The 15022-nt window shown below is 46.7% G+C and overlaps 1 protein-coding gene across 1 annotated transcript in view; it reads left to right on the forward strand.

Moving 5' to 3' along the window:
- The window catches only part of LOC132023772 (sodium/glucose cotransporter 1-like), a 45706-nt gene extending 38107 nt beyond the window's left edge, over positions 1–7599 (forward strand). The window contains 5 exon segments of the mRNA XM_059409913.1: positions 1628–1700; positions 1702–1793; positions 4824–4899; positions 4901–5035; positions 7495–7599. Coding sequence (XP_059265896.1) covers positions 1628–1700; positions 1702–1793; positions 4824–4899; positions 4901–5035; positions 7495–7599 — 481 coding nt within the window.
- Positions 7600–15022: the final 7423 nt, after the last annotated feature.

Consider the following 15022-nt stretch of genomic DNA (forward strand, 5'->3'; position numbering starts at 1 on the left):
CCTTGATTTTTTTTTCTCTGACCATCTCTGCCTTTTCATTTAAGAGTTAAATTCATCTGTATTAATATCATCAATGTGATTGGAAACGGTTTTTAATATTTGATTTTAATTTCTTTTGGTTGCTCTCGGCATCATAATAGGCATGATTAACTTATCTTTTTTCTATTTAGAGTTAATACTGTATTATTCTATGTAAAACATAAATGCCTTAGAATAGTATATTTTCTCCTTCCATCTTTTGTGTTATAGCTGTCATATATTTTATACCTATGTGCATATAAACCCCATAATACAGTGATAACAATATAATTTTTGCTGTAAGAAGATATGTAGCATTTTATATTTACCATATATTTTATCTTTTTGGTGCTCATTATTGCAACTTTTAGGTTCAAGTTTCCAATATGTGTCATTTCTCTTCACTCTGAAGAATTTTCTTCAGCATGTCTTATAATTCAGGTCTGCTGGTAGGTTCTCTGTCTTTGGTTATTCAAAAATGTTTTTATTTTGTCTTTATTTTTTGAAGGATACTTTTTCTGGGTATAGAATTTGGGGTTGACACTATTTTCTCCTACCACCAGGGTCTTATTTTCCCCAAACATGCATAGTTCAGGGATCAGCCAAGGGCATAAGGAAAGTTTATGTATAGCTTGGATCTCCTTGCTCTGTGGCTCCCTCATTTCTAGAATTTTTCCCCCAATATTTCCAACCACTCTAAATTCCCAACCTCCATCTTCTAACACCTCTGCCTAGTAAGAGTGAGGCTCTATGCCTAACTTCTAGCCACCCATGCCATGCAGACTAGGGAGGGCATTCAGAAGAAAAGCTGGGTAATGTAGATAGCACCCAATATGATTATATTCTTTTCAAGGATTAAATTCTCTTTCATCTCTGCCTGCTTTTGGCTCCCTTCAGTGTTGTTGTTTTATATTTGGCCCACAATTTGTCATTGTTATCTGTGGGAGGGTTAGTCCCAGGCAAATATCCCATCATTACTCAGGTGGGAATTCACATCCTGTGTCTTCTTTGACTATCAAAGAATTAGTCCTTTATAGCTTATCAATCACTCTAAATAATAATTTTTAAGCTCTTGTTGACATAGAACTAAGATTTATTCATCTTTGGGATGACATTTGGTCTAGTGTAATTTTATATATGAACACATAATTTTAAATCTTTTACTTAGCAAAAGCAATGAACATTTGGAGCTTGTACTCAGTTTTGTAAAAATTTTCAGTAAAATTTAAATAAGTTTCCGAACTTGTTGAAATCTCCAAAATCATGTGCTATACTAATCTGTCTGAAATTCCTTAAAACATGTTAACCTCAAGAAATTAATATTTTTCCATGGAATTTTAAGCATAACTGCCGAAACACAGCCTCCAAATGTGAAAATCTATCCAGGATCCAGGAACACACAAATGGACACTTCATTTTACTTGTTCAGAACTTAAAGGATTTTTATCTGAAGACTTATGTGGCTGTCTCCTCTGTCCCATACTTAGGAATGGGCATCTGAATTTAACCTAAGTATAATTGAGCTAATAGCATGGCTTATAGATATTTTATTGGCGGGGGAGGGAAGGAATCTTATCAAATTGCTATTGACTATTGATTTAGTTTAGAGGTTTTTTGTTATAATATTACTTACTATCACCATCATCTGGGTCTCTGTTATACAAACAGAATACAGTGAGCAACTTGTTTGAATACACACATGCCGTTATGAGTTACCTGACCCCACCCATTGCTGCCATCTTCCTGCTTGCTATATTTTTCAAGAGGGTCACTGAACAAGTAGGTGTTGGCAAGGCCACTGCATGACACAGTGTGAGGGTTTGCCTTCATATCATAGTTGTTGTTGCAAGAGCTGCCCTAGAAGGGTCTTTTATGCTTCAAGAGTTCACACCATTGTATCATTTGCTTTTCAAGAAATGATTTCCTCCTGGGCAGATTTGGTCTGAATTCCTTCATGAGTGCAGGGAAAAGGTAAACTCTGATTTGTTTTCCTCCCTTTGCAATATAATCCACTCAACTATGCCATAGATGATGCAGTGTGCATCCTCCTCCCTCATACACATCTGGGTGTAAGAAAATATTGTTCTGCTGCCTCTGTACATGGATGTGTCATACTCAGAAATTTCATACTCACAGGGAGATGTACAGTCATGAACTCCTTTTGCCTTTCCTGCAGTGAAGACCATCTCTTCTAAGCATACTTGAAACTAAAGATCCCAGGGTGCCTGAGTAGCTCTGTAGATTAAACGTCTGCCTTCAGCTTGGGTCATGATCTCAATTTCCCGGGATGGAGCCCCGCGTTGGGCTCCCTGCTCAGCAGGAAGTCTATTTGAGATTCTCTCTCTCCCTCTACCCCTCCCTCACTCATGCTTTCTCTCCGTGTGTCCAATAAATTAATGAATATAATTTTTTTAAAAAAATAAAAGATCCCAATTAATGATTCAATCATTTTATCCATAAGACTTTTTTTTTTTTTTAGAGAGAGAGGGGGGTTTGGGGAGGGGGCACAGAGAGAGGGAGAGAGAGAATCTTAAACAGGCTCCATATCAGCACAGCACCCTACACGGGGCTCAATCTCACAACCCTAAGATCATGACCTGAGCTGAAATCAAGAGTTGGACACTTAACAAACTGAGCCACCCAGGCATCCCATCCACAAGCCTTTGAAAGCATAATTTGTCAGAATATTTTCATTAGTTTTTTTTAATCATAACCTGTTTCCCCTAAAAGCACTGAGTAACTGGGCCTTGTACAAGTTCCTGAGCACAGTGTATGAGGTGCTACATGATTTGGCCCCTAACTCTTGGCCTTTGCCCTCTCCATGCACAGCTCTCAGGCCCCAGCCATTCTTAACCATCTGTAGTGCTGATTACCTAACTGCCCTGTGCCTTCTCTGGCCTCCCTTCACTTGCATAGACTGTTCACTTTGCCAAGAATATCTTTTTCCTTTTCCACCAGGCTGGTGCTCCCTATAGATCCATCTCAGATATCCAATCCTCCAGACCAACCTGCTAGTGCTCCCTGCTCTGCTCAGTTCAAGACTCAATTTAGTACCACGAATGTGGGGGGAGGGTGGCTGGGCTCTGTAGATGTCCAAGCTGCTTCTCTCTGATCTGCTGGGAGGGACAGGGGCAAGAGAGGCAGGTTGTCATGAGAATCTGCCTTCCATCAATGACAACAACACTGAGTTATTGGAGCCTACTGCCAAGGAGAACTGGGGATCTGGTCAGCAATTCCCTGCTACTCCTGCTACTACATTGCTGGTACCGTCTTTGACCTAAAGAGTTTCTCCAGGCCCTTTCTCCCACTCTGCTTCAGATGGTGTGCTTATCTGGCTTTTGCTGCCCATCTGTTTCTAGATCTTCCCTTTCTGCACATCTCCTTCAATAAATGGTTCCTGTGGATTCCCCACCTGGCTTTTGGTTTTAGGTTTTTCTCCAAGATGCTTGACCATATACCATATACTATCTATACTTGCCCATATACCATATACTGTCTCCTCTGACATCTATCCCCATCTAAGTCAGGCTCCAAATACAGCTCCAGAGCCAAGGTGAAGTCCTTACTCTTAAAGAGTAGATAGTCTGATTGGAGGAGACAGATGATACCCAATAAGCAGAAAAGGATTTCTGATAGTGATGCAGTGTTGTTTAAAAGTTTAAAAAGGGTAGTGGAGGGAGACAAGGCAGGCTCTGGTGGCAGGAGCTATACAAAAACCTTAGCCAAGGTGGTAGGAGAAGACTTCTAAGAAAATGACCTTGAATCTGAACCGTGAAGGATGAGCCAGAAATACCAAGATCTAGGCAGAGACCCAGAGAGAAGGGCAAGCACAAAGTCCTGTGCCAAGAGCAAGATGGGCAGATTCAACATGCAGGAGGAAGGTTGCACACAGTGGCTGAAGTGGAATGGCCAAGGGTATAGTGGCAGAGCCAGGTGAGGTCAGCTGAGGGGCAGGATTGAGGTTTGACTCTGACGGTGGGCCATGAGAAGCTTTGGGAGAGTTTAAGCAAAGCACTTACTAATACATACTTTGAAGAGATCCCTCTGGCTTCTGTGGGGACAGTGGGCAAGCAAGAGGCCAGATAGGAAAGCCAACTATGTAGGAGTAGATAGCAGTTCAGGATTAGGGTGGTAGCCATAGGGTAGTGGGATGCTGACACATTTTAAGAGGCAGAGCCAACAGGATTTGCTAAAGGGTTGGTGGCAGTGCCAAATGGAAAGAAATGGGGCAGGGATGACTCCTGGGGTCTCAACCTGAGCAACCAGGGAGATAGAGCTGTCACCCACAGCAATGGGGGAAGACTGGGGTCCTTTTGGACACATAATGTTTGAGATACCTATTCATTATCTTTTTTTTTTTTTTTAAAGATTTTATTTATTTATTTGACAGAGAGAGATCACAAGTAGGCAGAGAGGCAGGCAGAGAGAGAGATAGGAGGAAGCAGGCTCCCCGATGAGCAGAGAGCCCGATGCGGGACTCGATCCCAGGACCCTGAGATCATGACCTGAGCCGAAGGCAGCGGCTTAACCCACTGAGCCACCCAGGTGCCCCCTATTCATTATCTTACATAGAAGTGTTTCCAAAGTTTTTTAAGTTTTCTGATTGACCTTAGAGAGACTGCAGGTGTCAGCACAGGAAGGTATGGCCTCCTCACTGGTGCTTACATTCTGCTTCCTTCCACAAGGTATTTAAAGCCTTTGCTGTGATGAGTTTAACTTCAGAACTCAACTAGTGGGCAAGTGGCTGAAGGTTATGTCTCACCACCCATCTCCCTCCACGTGACTCCCTTGGGGCTCCTCCTTTGACCGGACGCCTTCAGGGGGTTGACCAGAGGATTTCTGATTGGCTTCTCTCCAATGTTCTCTGAGTTTGCCTATGGACCCTGGATCCCCCCTACAGAACCCTCTGATCATCTGCGGTGTACACTACCTCTACTTTGCTGTAATTCTCTTCATAATTAGTCATTTCACATTCCAGGGGATCTCCTTATTCACAGACCTGATTCTGGATAAACATGTAAGTGCTGCCCTAAGGATGTTCTGGGGTCAACCTTCAGTCCCAGCGTCCCAAGGAGCAGTAATTTGGCTCCACTAGTTTTGGAGAGAGTGATTGAATTCCTGCATTCTTTTTGAAAGGGGAGGGCTGGGGGCTGGGAGTGGAGGATGGGTCAGAAATAGGCTCTGCCTCAAAAACAAAACTAAACTGAAAAGCTTTTCAACAATCCACCATTTAGGTATTCACTCAGAATGAGAAGTTTGGCTTTTAAAATGCAAATTTTCCTTAGAAGTGTTAAGTTCCCTAACCTAAGTATGATTTAATGTAATCAGGGTCAGGGAATTAAGCCAGCAGGAGGGGGAGGAGACAGGAATACGGGCAGCGCCTGTGGCTGGCTCAGGGCTAGATGACTCTCAGCCTCCTTCTGCGTGGCCATTCCAACCTCCTAGGAGGCAGGGATCAGTCACCCCAGTTGGAAGTCTGGACTCAGAGAAATTAAGTCTCTTGTCCAAGGTATGAAAACTGGGTAAGTGGCAAGGCTGGGCCCCAATCTGGCTCCACTACATCACCTCCATAAGCATGACCAGCCGGCTTCTCACTACAGGGACTTGGCCAAGCCAGAAAGCCCCATAGCATCCAAAGTTTAGGGGGCAGCTCAGTAGGGAGATGGGTCTGTGAGATCTACATGCCTGTCTTGCAGCTTTTCCTGGGATCTGGGTAAAAGCCATAAACTTGGAAGACTACCTCCTGGTACCCCCACCACCCCACCCCCAAACTTAAGCTCGCTCTCTGGCAACACTTCTTGCTCTGTAGTGTCTGTTTGATTCATTCCTCTCCTGTGCACAGAGCCCAGTTGGGAAAGGGATGGACCACTGGGGAAGACAGCCAGGATTGTCTGGGATGTGCACGCCCACTGCCTCAGTGACAGCAGGGAGACTTCCCTGGTCCCAGCACCTTGAAAAACTGGCAGTGGGTGGTGAACTTGATTTCCTGTTGCTTGGGGTCTTAATTGTTTAGATGGTCTGCATTCTTTTCTCCTGTTCTCTTCCTCTCAACGTTTTTTTTTTTTAATAAAGATTTTTATTTATTTATTTGACAGAGAGAGATCACAAGCAGGCAGAGAGGCAGGCAGAGAGAGAGGAGGAAGCAGGCTCCCTGCTGAGCAGAGAGCCCGATGCGGGGCTCGATCCCAGGACCCTGGGATCATGACCTGAGCCAAAGGCAGCGGCTTAACCCACTGAGCCACCCAGGCGCCCTTCAACTTTTTAGTTGTGCCCACTTCTCAAGCAACCAAGTACTTGTTGAGTGTTTCCTATCTGCCTCCCAGTATGCCAGGTGCTCTGGAGTACAGAAAGCAGCTGTCAGAGGGGAGGGAGAGATGAACAGGAAAATTGGATCAGTGTCAGCGGGCCACGCCCTCTCCTCACCGCCTACCAGAGGAGGCAGGACAACAGGGATTGCACACGAAGCCAAGCTCTTCCAGCACACCCAGCAACCTCTTCCACGGGGACTGATAGTGTTGTTGGGAAGGCGAATGCATACATATGGCATCATCAGGAAGCAATTAAAGGCTAAACCCCGTCTCTGTCATTAGCACAACAGAATTTTAGTTCTGACGTTTTAGTCTGAGAGGTGGGGCTCCAAACAAGTCTTAAAATGGGTTGGCTGGGGAGGAGCCTGTCCAGCCCATTCATGTCCCTGGCATATGTTAGGTTTGGTGGTGCTGGGATTCAAAAACAACGAGCCTAATATAATGGATCAAAATCTATTCCAGGATAGGTTTGGTGGAATTGTTCACTTGTTGACACTTCAGAAACAAGCAACAACAATTGGCTAGATTTGTTACTTCCCCAAGTTTCCATGTGAGTTTTCCGAAAAGGAACAAAATCACAGAGCAGAAGGGAGGGGAGCTGCCCACTGCATATGCAAATGCCTTGTTGAATTTGAGCAACTCAGCTCAGGGCAGGCCAGGTAAACCAGGTAAAGCCTCTTCTTGACTGGGTTAGTGCTCAACTCTGACAGCTAGGAAGAGATTCTGGAAGGAAAGCAGCTCTCTGGTTTGCCCTGTCCACTCCTCTGGTCGGAGGGCCTCTTCCTCCACCCAAAGAAGCAGACCAGGGGGGATGGGCAGCTGCTCCCACCCTGAAGGGCAAGGTTCCTGGACTCTCTGAGCCCTGAGCACATTGCCTACCACTGCTTACTATACCGCTGAAGGACACAGACCCAGGCGGGTTGTGTCACTCTGTGCCAAATCCACACAAGCACATGGTACCAGAGCCAGAACTGAAATCCAACTGAAATTCCTAAGTGCCACACTTTTCCCCAGTCCATGTTCCTTCAGTCTCTTGTTGAAGTTGAACCACCAGGTCTCCTCTCAGTCTTTGGAGACCCTAGTGCCCAGCTGCTGGCCATGGCTGGGTCCTGTCTGTGTGACAGGATCCAGGGCCCTGGGTGGTAACATGGCCCTGCTCTCCCCCCAGCTGCACCAGCTCTTTTGGAGCTTACGAGACATCCAAGAAGCAAGTGTAGATCTGGACGAAGAGATACAAGTGAAGAAACCTGCACCCCAAGCGTCCCAAGCATAGCCAGGTGAGAAGGAAGAGCCAAACCCTGCAGGGGGTCCTGTTTAAAGTGTCCTAGGTAGGTGTGGCCTAAGCTACCACTCTGGCACCCATGTCTCCCCTTCCAGAAATGTTCTTCCAGGCAGAGGTCCCCTCTGGGGTGTCTGTTGAGGCTGAGATATCTCTAGACATCTGTGTGGAGCCTTCTGGGCTGGGGAGAAGCAGCAGATGCAGTGAGCCACCCGTAGAGGGGCAGGTAGGGGGAGGAGACAAGGGGTCTGACTCCCCATCATATAGCCTGGGGGCTGTCATCAAATGATCAGTTGCCTTTTAGATACAGCAGCCTCTTTGGGGTTGGCACCTACATGATGATATGACATGGGTGTCCATATTATATGGACTTCTCAGCACTGGCAGCAGAGATTATATCCTGGGGCTTGGGCACAAGCAGAAAGCAAAAGGCACTCCAGGAGATGAGGAGGAGCCAGCAGAGGGAAGACAAACACTGATGGGCAAAGAAAGATGAGGCCTTAGGACTGGCCACTGAATTAGCCACACAGAGATGGTGATGTACCTCAATAAGAGCATTCTGGGGGAGAAGAAGGAGGGGTGCTCCAGGGAAGAAATCTGAAGACAGTTCGAGTTCAGTCCCAGCAAGCAGAGATAGAATGTTGCAGGGAGGAGCTCCAGAAAGCCCAGAGGAAGGTTTTCAGCAGATGGGGTCAGAAAGGAAGTGTTGGGGCCACCGGGTAGGGTGACCTGAGCTTCTTGCAGCCCTGACGCAAACAGGGATAAAGGCTTAATGAGATTAGTCCTGAGTCTCAGGCGGAGAGTGCCTGGGGAGGCTGAGAGTTTAGAGGAGGAGGCAACAATCTGGGGCCCCCTTCACCCTTGCTAGGGAATTTTAGAGCCCAAAGAGGCCTTGGGCTCCCTCCTGCTCTCTGTAGAGGAGGCCTTGGACAGGTGCAGAGCAAGGGAGTAAACTCTCCTGAGCATGGCTGATCCACACAGCTGGTGGATACAGGGCTCCCTGGGAATTTCTCTTCTCTGAGTGGGAGAAACGAGCCTACCGGGGGCCCACAGTGTGCCAGGTACTTGTCCTTGGTACCCCTCCCAGTTCCTCTTCTCCCTCCACAGTCATGGGGGAATGATGATGATGATGATAATGACAGTGGCTAATATTTACTGCCCACTTGCGATGTGCCAGGCAGTGTCAAAATTATACCTCTGTGTGATAGGTACAATTAGTATCCCCATTTAGAGATGGAGAAACGGAGGCACTGAACAGTTAACTAACTTGCCCCAGGCTCCACAGATAACAAGGCAGTGGTGGAGCTGGGACTTGAACACAGCCAAGTCTGACTCTAAAATGTGTGCTCTTGGTCAATGGCCCTACCACTCCCCATCATATAGCCTGGGGGCTGTCATCAAATGATCAGTTGCCTTTTAGATACAGCAGCCTCTTTGGGGTTGGCACCTACATGATGATATGACATGGGTGTCCATGTTATATGGACTTCTCAGCACTGGCAGCAGAGATTATATCCCTGACTTTGGGGTACCCTGGCTGCAGCCACCCTCCCCTTGTAACAGAAGGTCCTCTGTCCCCAGCTGATGGGTTCCATCATTGCTGGTGCCGCCTCAGCCTTGGGACACAGCTGGCATGGAGGATGCCCAACAGAATGAGACAGAGAACACAGCTGGATGCCTGCTCTCAGACAGAAATGTGCTCATCTTGTCATCAAGGAGGAAACTTTCCACGCGGCAGAGGCACCTACTGTGGTATGTGGGAGCTAGCCGTGGTGCTGACCTGCGCCTGAGCAGGCCCAACGAGCAGACCGCCAGATCTGAACCAACAGAATTGAGCAAGCCCCAGAAGGTGTTTTCACTAATCTAAATAGAAACTTTCCTATAATTCCTAGACTTCCCTCCTTTGCCTCCTGGAAAACATCAGTGACTTCCCATTCAAGTGCCCTGAGTGCCTTATTTTGGGCCAGACTGCAAGACTGATGCCTGCCTGAAGACATTACCTGAGAGCTTACCAAAGAGATCAGCATCTGATTCCAGAAATCAGGGGATTTCTTCCATCCTCTGGAGAGTAGTGACTGGGGAGGCAGATTCAGAGGAGCAGTCACTTGCTCTAGTCCTATTCAGCTGTGTTCGGGCATGTGCCTAAGACAGAGAAGGGTGGTCACTCCAGGATCTGGACCCAGTGGAAGGCTCTACCAGTGGAAGGCGAGCATGACCCCAGGTAGTTCCCACCCCCACACATACCTTAGCCCCTTATCCCACCTCTCCCATGTCTCTGAGTATGGTGGTAGGTATTCTGTGGCGGGGGCTCAGGAGAGATCTTCATTTTGGAGTCTTTCGGTCTTTCTGTGGGACTGACCACTGAGATGCGACACCATAGAAAGTCCTTCTTGTGTCCTGATGTTTGCCTGTTCCCTCTGTTCCAGATGTATTCAAGGAGGACCAGGGCTGCCTCTGAAAGGCCTAGTATGTGTTTTGTGGCTGGAGCCACAGCCAGGCCCCAAACTGGCCCCAAAAGAGGTAGCCAAAGAGAGTATGGGGAGTGCTGCCATATCTGAAAGGATAGAGCACATGTTGGAAGGGACAAAGTGCCATGATATGTCTGAAAGGACAGAACACGGTGCCACATTGGAAGAGACAGAGTGCTGTGACACATCTAAAGGGACAGAACACAATGACATGTGGGCAGGGATAAAGTACGTTGACATGTCAGAGATACCCTTCTGGAGACAAATTGCCAATGCCTGCGGGTTCCTCTCGATATCAGCTGAAGTCCTACTGCACATCTACTACTACTAAGGCAGCTGGGGCCCAGGGGTATCTGGGAAGAGCAGGCAAACCACAGCCTCTTCCAGACTCCCTCATCATCCAGTAGAGAAAGTCTTTCCTACCAGGAGACCAGTGGCTATGGGACCAAGGATTACACTAATGTAAACACTCTTTCAGTGTCACAAGTCAAGTGCCACCAGCTGCAGGGCATGTGTGCTGAGGGGACAGGGTGAAGTCCATTTGTGACTCCAGAGACTATGCAAATGAGAACATCTGTTCCTTTACAAAATGAGTCATTTTCTCCAAATGGCTCTACTGCATAAACACTGACTTTCACTTTAAATTTAATTTTGGCTTTTTATTTCTAGATATATTTGGGATTTTTTGCTTGTGTTTACTTCACTGTAACCATTTCCTTCCTATACCCAGCCTCCATTTGCTTTGTGCTCTCCTCCTTTTTAAAGGTATACCCTGCTGGCAAAGATCCCATGGAGTACAAGCCCCACCCCCACATGGGGTTCCCACCACAAGTGTTATGCCCACTGCCAATGACCTCCCATGCCAGCTGGAGCCAAGGCTGCCCATGGGTGGGACTTTAGCTCCTGCCAGGACCACTGATGGAGCTGAGGCAGTTTCTGCTCAGTGGAGCAGGCCTCCAACAATTCAGCACTGTCTGGCTACAGTCACACTGCACCCTTGAAAGGCAGGGGGAGGGGAAACCTTCCTCCTTCCAGAGCTCTTTCTAGTCCCTCCCAGTCTGCCTGCAATTGGCATGTTATTGGGCATTGGGGCCAGGAGCTAGACTCCCTTAGCTGTCAAGTATAGGCCACTCCCAGGCTGTGTTTCCGCAAGGACTCCCTAAGCTGCTCCTTCCTCTTCCTTCTTCTCAAAAATAAACTATCTGTGTCTTTAGAAAAAGTTCTAGGTGCCTTGAAGTGATTTGGCAGAGGCCCATCCAGCATCGCAAAAATCACATTCTGAAGGCACATTCACATGTAGTCTCTCCCCCCTAGTTTATCCCTTCAGCTGAGATTTTTGAGTGCCTACTATGTGCCAGCCACTGCAAGAAAATAGCTGCTAACAGAGCATAGGCACCAAAGTGAAACACTAGCTGTGACAGCCAGCTTTTAGTGCAGCCTGTGGTTTTGCTGCCAGGGGTAACGGCATTATCACTTTCAAGACACAGAATCACCCTTTGTGGAAGTACTAGAAATTAACCACATTTTACAGGGAAGGGAACAGACTCGGCAAGGAAATTAAGTACACTGGGAATGGGCATAGGGCCTGGAACAGCCCTGCCTGACATTAAGGCCACACACTGGCCCACCACATGTCATGTATACTGCAGGGAGGCCCACCTAGTCTGAGTCAGAGAAGGCCTCTTATGACCAAAGAAGGAGCTCAATTAGCTGGACAACATGCAGAAAGACATGAGGTAAGAGTACAAAGCATGTTTGAGGATGCCAAGACATGACTTATGCGTAGAAGAACCATGGGAGATGGGGAGGGCAAGGTGGACAGGAGCCTGACTTGCCTTATATAATTTGGGATCCTAAGTCCCTGGGAGCTTCAGTGGGGAAGTGACAGGATCAGATTTGCTCTACTACTGCTGAAATGATGAAAAGGAGGCAGGAACACCCACCAGGAGACTGTTTAGAACAATCCAAGCAAGTTAGTGGCAGAGAGAAAATGGCATCAAGAGAAGCCAGCAATTAGAAATAATATAACTTAACTGATTAAGGGAGAGGCCAGCAATTAGAAGTAATAGAACTTGATTTGTAGAGGGAGAGGCCAGAATGACTCTCTGAGTTAAGCATGTGGGCAAAGGGCACACCAATTCTAAAGACAGGCCACACTGGAAAAGGAACAGATGTGGGAGAAAAGTTGAGCACCACTTGGAACATGTTGAGTTTGAGATGCAAGAAGATACTTACTGTCATCTTGACAATTTTACATCTTCTGATCTGTGAACATGTTATGTCTTTTCATTTATTTATATCTTTCTTTCAACAATGTTTTGTTTTCAGTGTCCAAATTTTGCACTTCTCTTGTTAAATTTATTCCTAGGTATTTTATTCTTTTCAATGCTATTGTAAATGGAGTTGTTTTCTTTGTCAACTTCGCTAAGGTTGTTTACTAGTTCTAACAGCTTTTAAGTGTATACCTTGGAATTTTCCATATATAAGTTCCCATCATCTGCAAAAAGAGATGGTTTACTTTTTTCCTTCCAATCTGGATGCCTTTGACTTCATTTTCTTGCCTAATTGCTTTGGCTAGAACCCTCAGTACAATGTTGAATTGAAGTAGTGAGAGCAGACATTTTTGTCTTGTTTCTGAACTTCAAGGGACTGCACCCAGTCTCTCACCATTGGGAATGATGGTAGCTAAGACTTTTTGCAAAAGTTACCCCATATTGGATTTTTTGGATTTTCTCTTTTTTTTTTTTTTTAAGAAATGGATATCAGATTTCATCAAATGCTTTTTCTGTATCTATTAAGATGATCATGTGATTTCTATCCTTTATTGTATGTGTATATATATTACATTGATTCAGTTTCAAATGTTAAACCAACCTTGCATTCCTGGGATAAATTCCATTGGTCATGGAATATAATGCTCATTTTTTTAAAGATTTTATTTATTTGACAGAGAGAGACAGCAAGAGAGGGAATACAAGCAGGGGGAGAGGGAGAAGGAAAAGCAGGCTTCCCACCGAGCAAGGATCCCGATGCAGGGCTTGATCCCAGGACCCTGATATCACAACCTGAGCCAAAAGCAGATGCTTAATGACTGAGCCACCTAGGGGTCCCAGTATAATGCTTTTTAAATGTGGCTGGATTTGGTTTGATCATATTTGATTAAGATTTTATGTCTCTATTCATAAAGGATATTGGTCTATAGTTCTTTTTGTCTGGCTTGGGTATCAACTAATTTTGGTAAAATTCACCCCAGAATAAGTTGGAAAGTGTCCCATCCCCTTCTATTTTTTAGAAGAGTTTGTGAAGGATTCTTAATCATTGCCTAGAAAAATTTAAGGGTAGACATTAAGTTGGATAGAAGGATCCAGAACTCAGGAGAGAGGCTGGGGCTACAGACCCAGATTTGGGGGAGACAAAGCAGTGGGCAGGCCTAGTTGAGAAGGGAACCTGGTAGAGGGAGCCCACAGCCAGGCAGGTGAGATTGTATGGGAGAACAGGAGGAGAGAGGGCCTAGACAGAGCTGTGAGAAACATGAACACTACTGGTCATGTGGAGAGAGAGGATTTTACAAAGGAGACCTAAGAGAGCACAGCAAGAGCCTTGGAAGGAGGCCCAAAACAGCTACTAAAGAAAGGGAACATCCATACCTGGGCCACAGCATGGGTCAAGCACAAAGAGTACAGGATCTTGGTAGCAAGATGGTCAGTAACCTTGGCCAGTGGCCTTGGCCAGAGCCCTTCCGTGAAGCAGTAGAGGTGGAACCAGCATGCTATGTGTTGAAGTGAAATGGGGCCCTGAGGAAGTAAAGGTCTTCAACCACCTGTTTTACTGAAGGAGAAAAGGTTTCCTCTTTGGGAGCCTATTTTGAGAATATTCCCTTGAAATACCAACTGGGCTCAGCAGCCAGTCCCCTTGGGCTAATCCTCTAATTCCAGCGACACAAACTTCTCTGTTTCTTCTAGGAAAGTGAAGGCCCCAGTCAATAAAAGAACTATAAGAAGGTGCTCGCTTGAGGGTTCTGGTTCTCCTGATGTTTATTCTGGAAGGACTGGGAATCCCATAAGCCTGGGATGCTCTGTCCCATAGGAAATATGGCTGCCAGTTGGTGCTATAATGAGAAAAACCTTGTTTGAGGCAGGGAGCCTCAAAAAGTTCCCTTGAAGCTGAGCTCCCCTCCTGCAGTTTCTCCAATAGGAGTCAGAACTGGTTTAAGAACCATCATCCTGCCAGACCAGGCAGGGAAGTCTGAGGGTGGTTAAATGTTACCCAGGCCTCCTACCCTCTGCAGCCTGGCTTCTCCTCCAGTGCCTTCAAGCTCTCCAGCCTCCTTTGCTAGTTTCATCTGGGGAACAAGAGAGGCAGGTGGAGGCTCAGGTAGAAGGCTGGCAAGAGGGCTGCCCTGGGGCTAGGGAGTGGTTGGCTTCGGCCAGCTGGGAGCTTGTCCTTAGGACATCTTTGTGCTGCTGGGAAGATCCCTGTCCTGGGCACGCATGCCTAGGGGGCCTCATACAACTCACACTCCTCCTGAAAGAGCCCACATGAGCTGCACTTCAACCTTCCCTCCTGAGAGAGGGGGGAAGAACTGGCTAAGCAGTGCAGTGCCCAACCACACCCAAGGGCCTGGTCGCTCAAGTATCTAAAGCCTGGGTGGGCCAGATCCAGCTGTGTTCCTTCCCCCAATATAACTCCTAGCTCCTCCTTGTACCTGGAAAGCCCAGCCCTGCTCTCTACATTCTGAAGGGACCCTTAGATGCAACAGAGAGCTGGTATGCCATCCTTCCATCCCTGGGCCTTGGACTTAGCCCATGCCTTCTCGCAGGGCCACCATGACCCAGTCCTTCAGGGCCGGGTATTTCCACTTTGTAGGAGAGAGGGAAGATGTGGCCACACTCTAGGACCATAAAATGCCATTCAGACCCAATATAAAGAGATTCAGCCCATTTATTCAG

Source organism: Mustela nigripes, chromosome 8, assembly GCF_022355385.1.
Source record: "Mustela nigripes isolate SB6536 chromosome 8, MUSNIG.SB6536, whole genome shotgun sequence".
NCBI classification, from domain to species: domain Eukaryota; kingdom Metazoa; phylum Chordata; class Mammalia; order Carnivora; family Mustelidae; genus Mustela; species Mustela nigripes.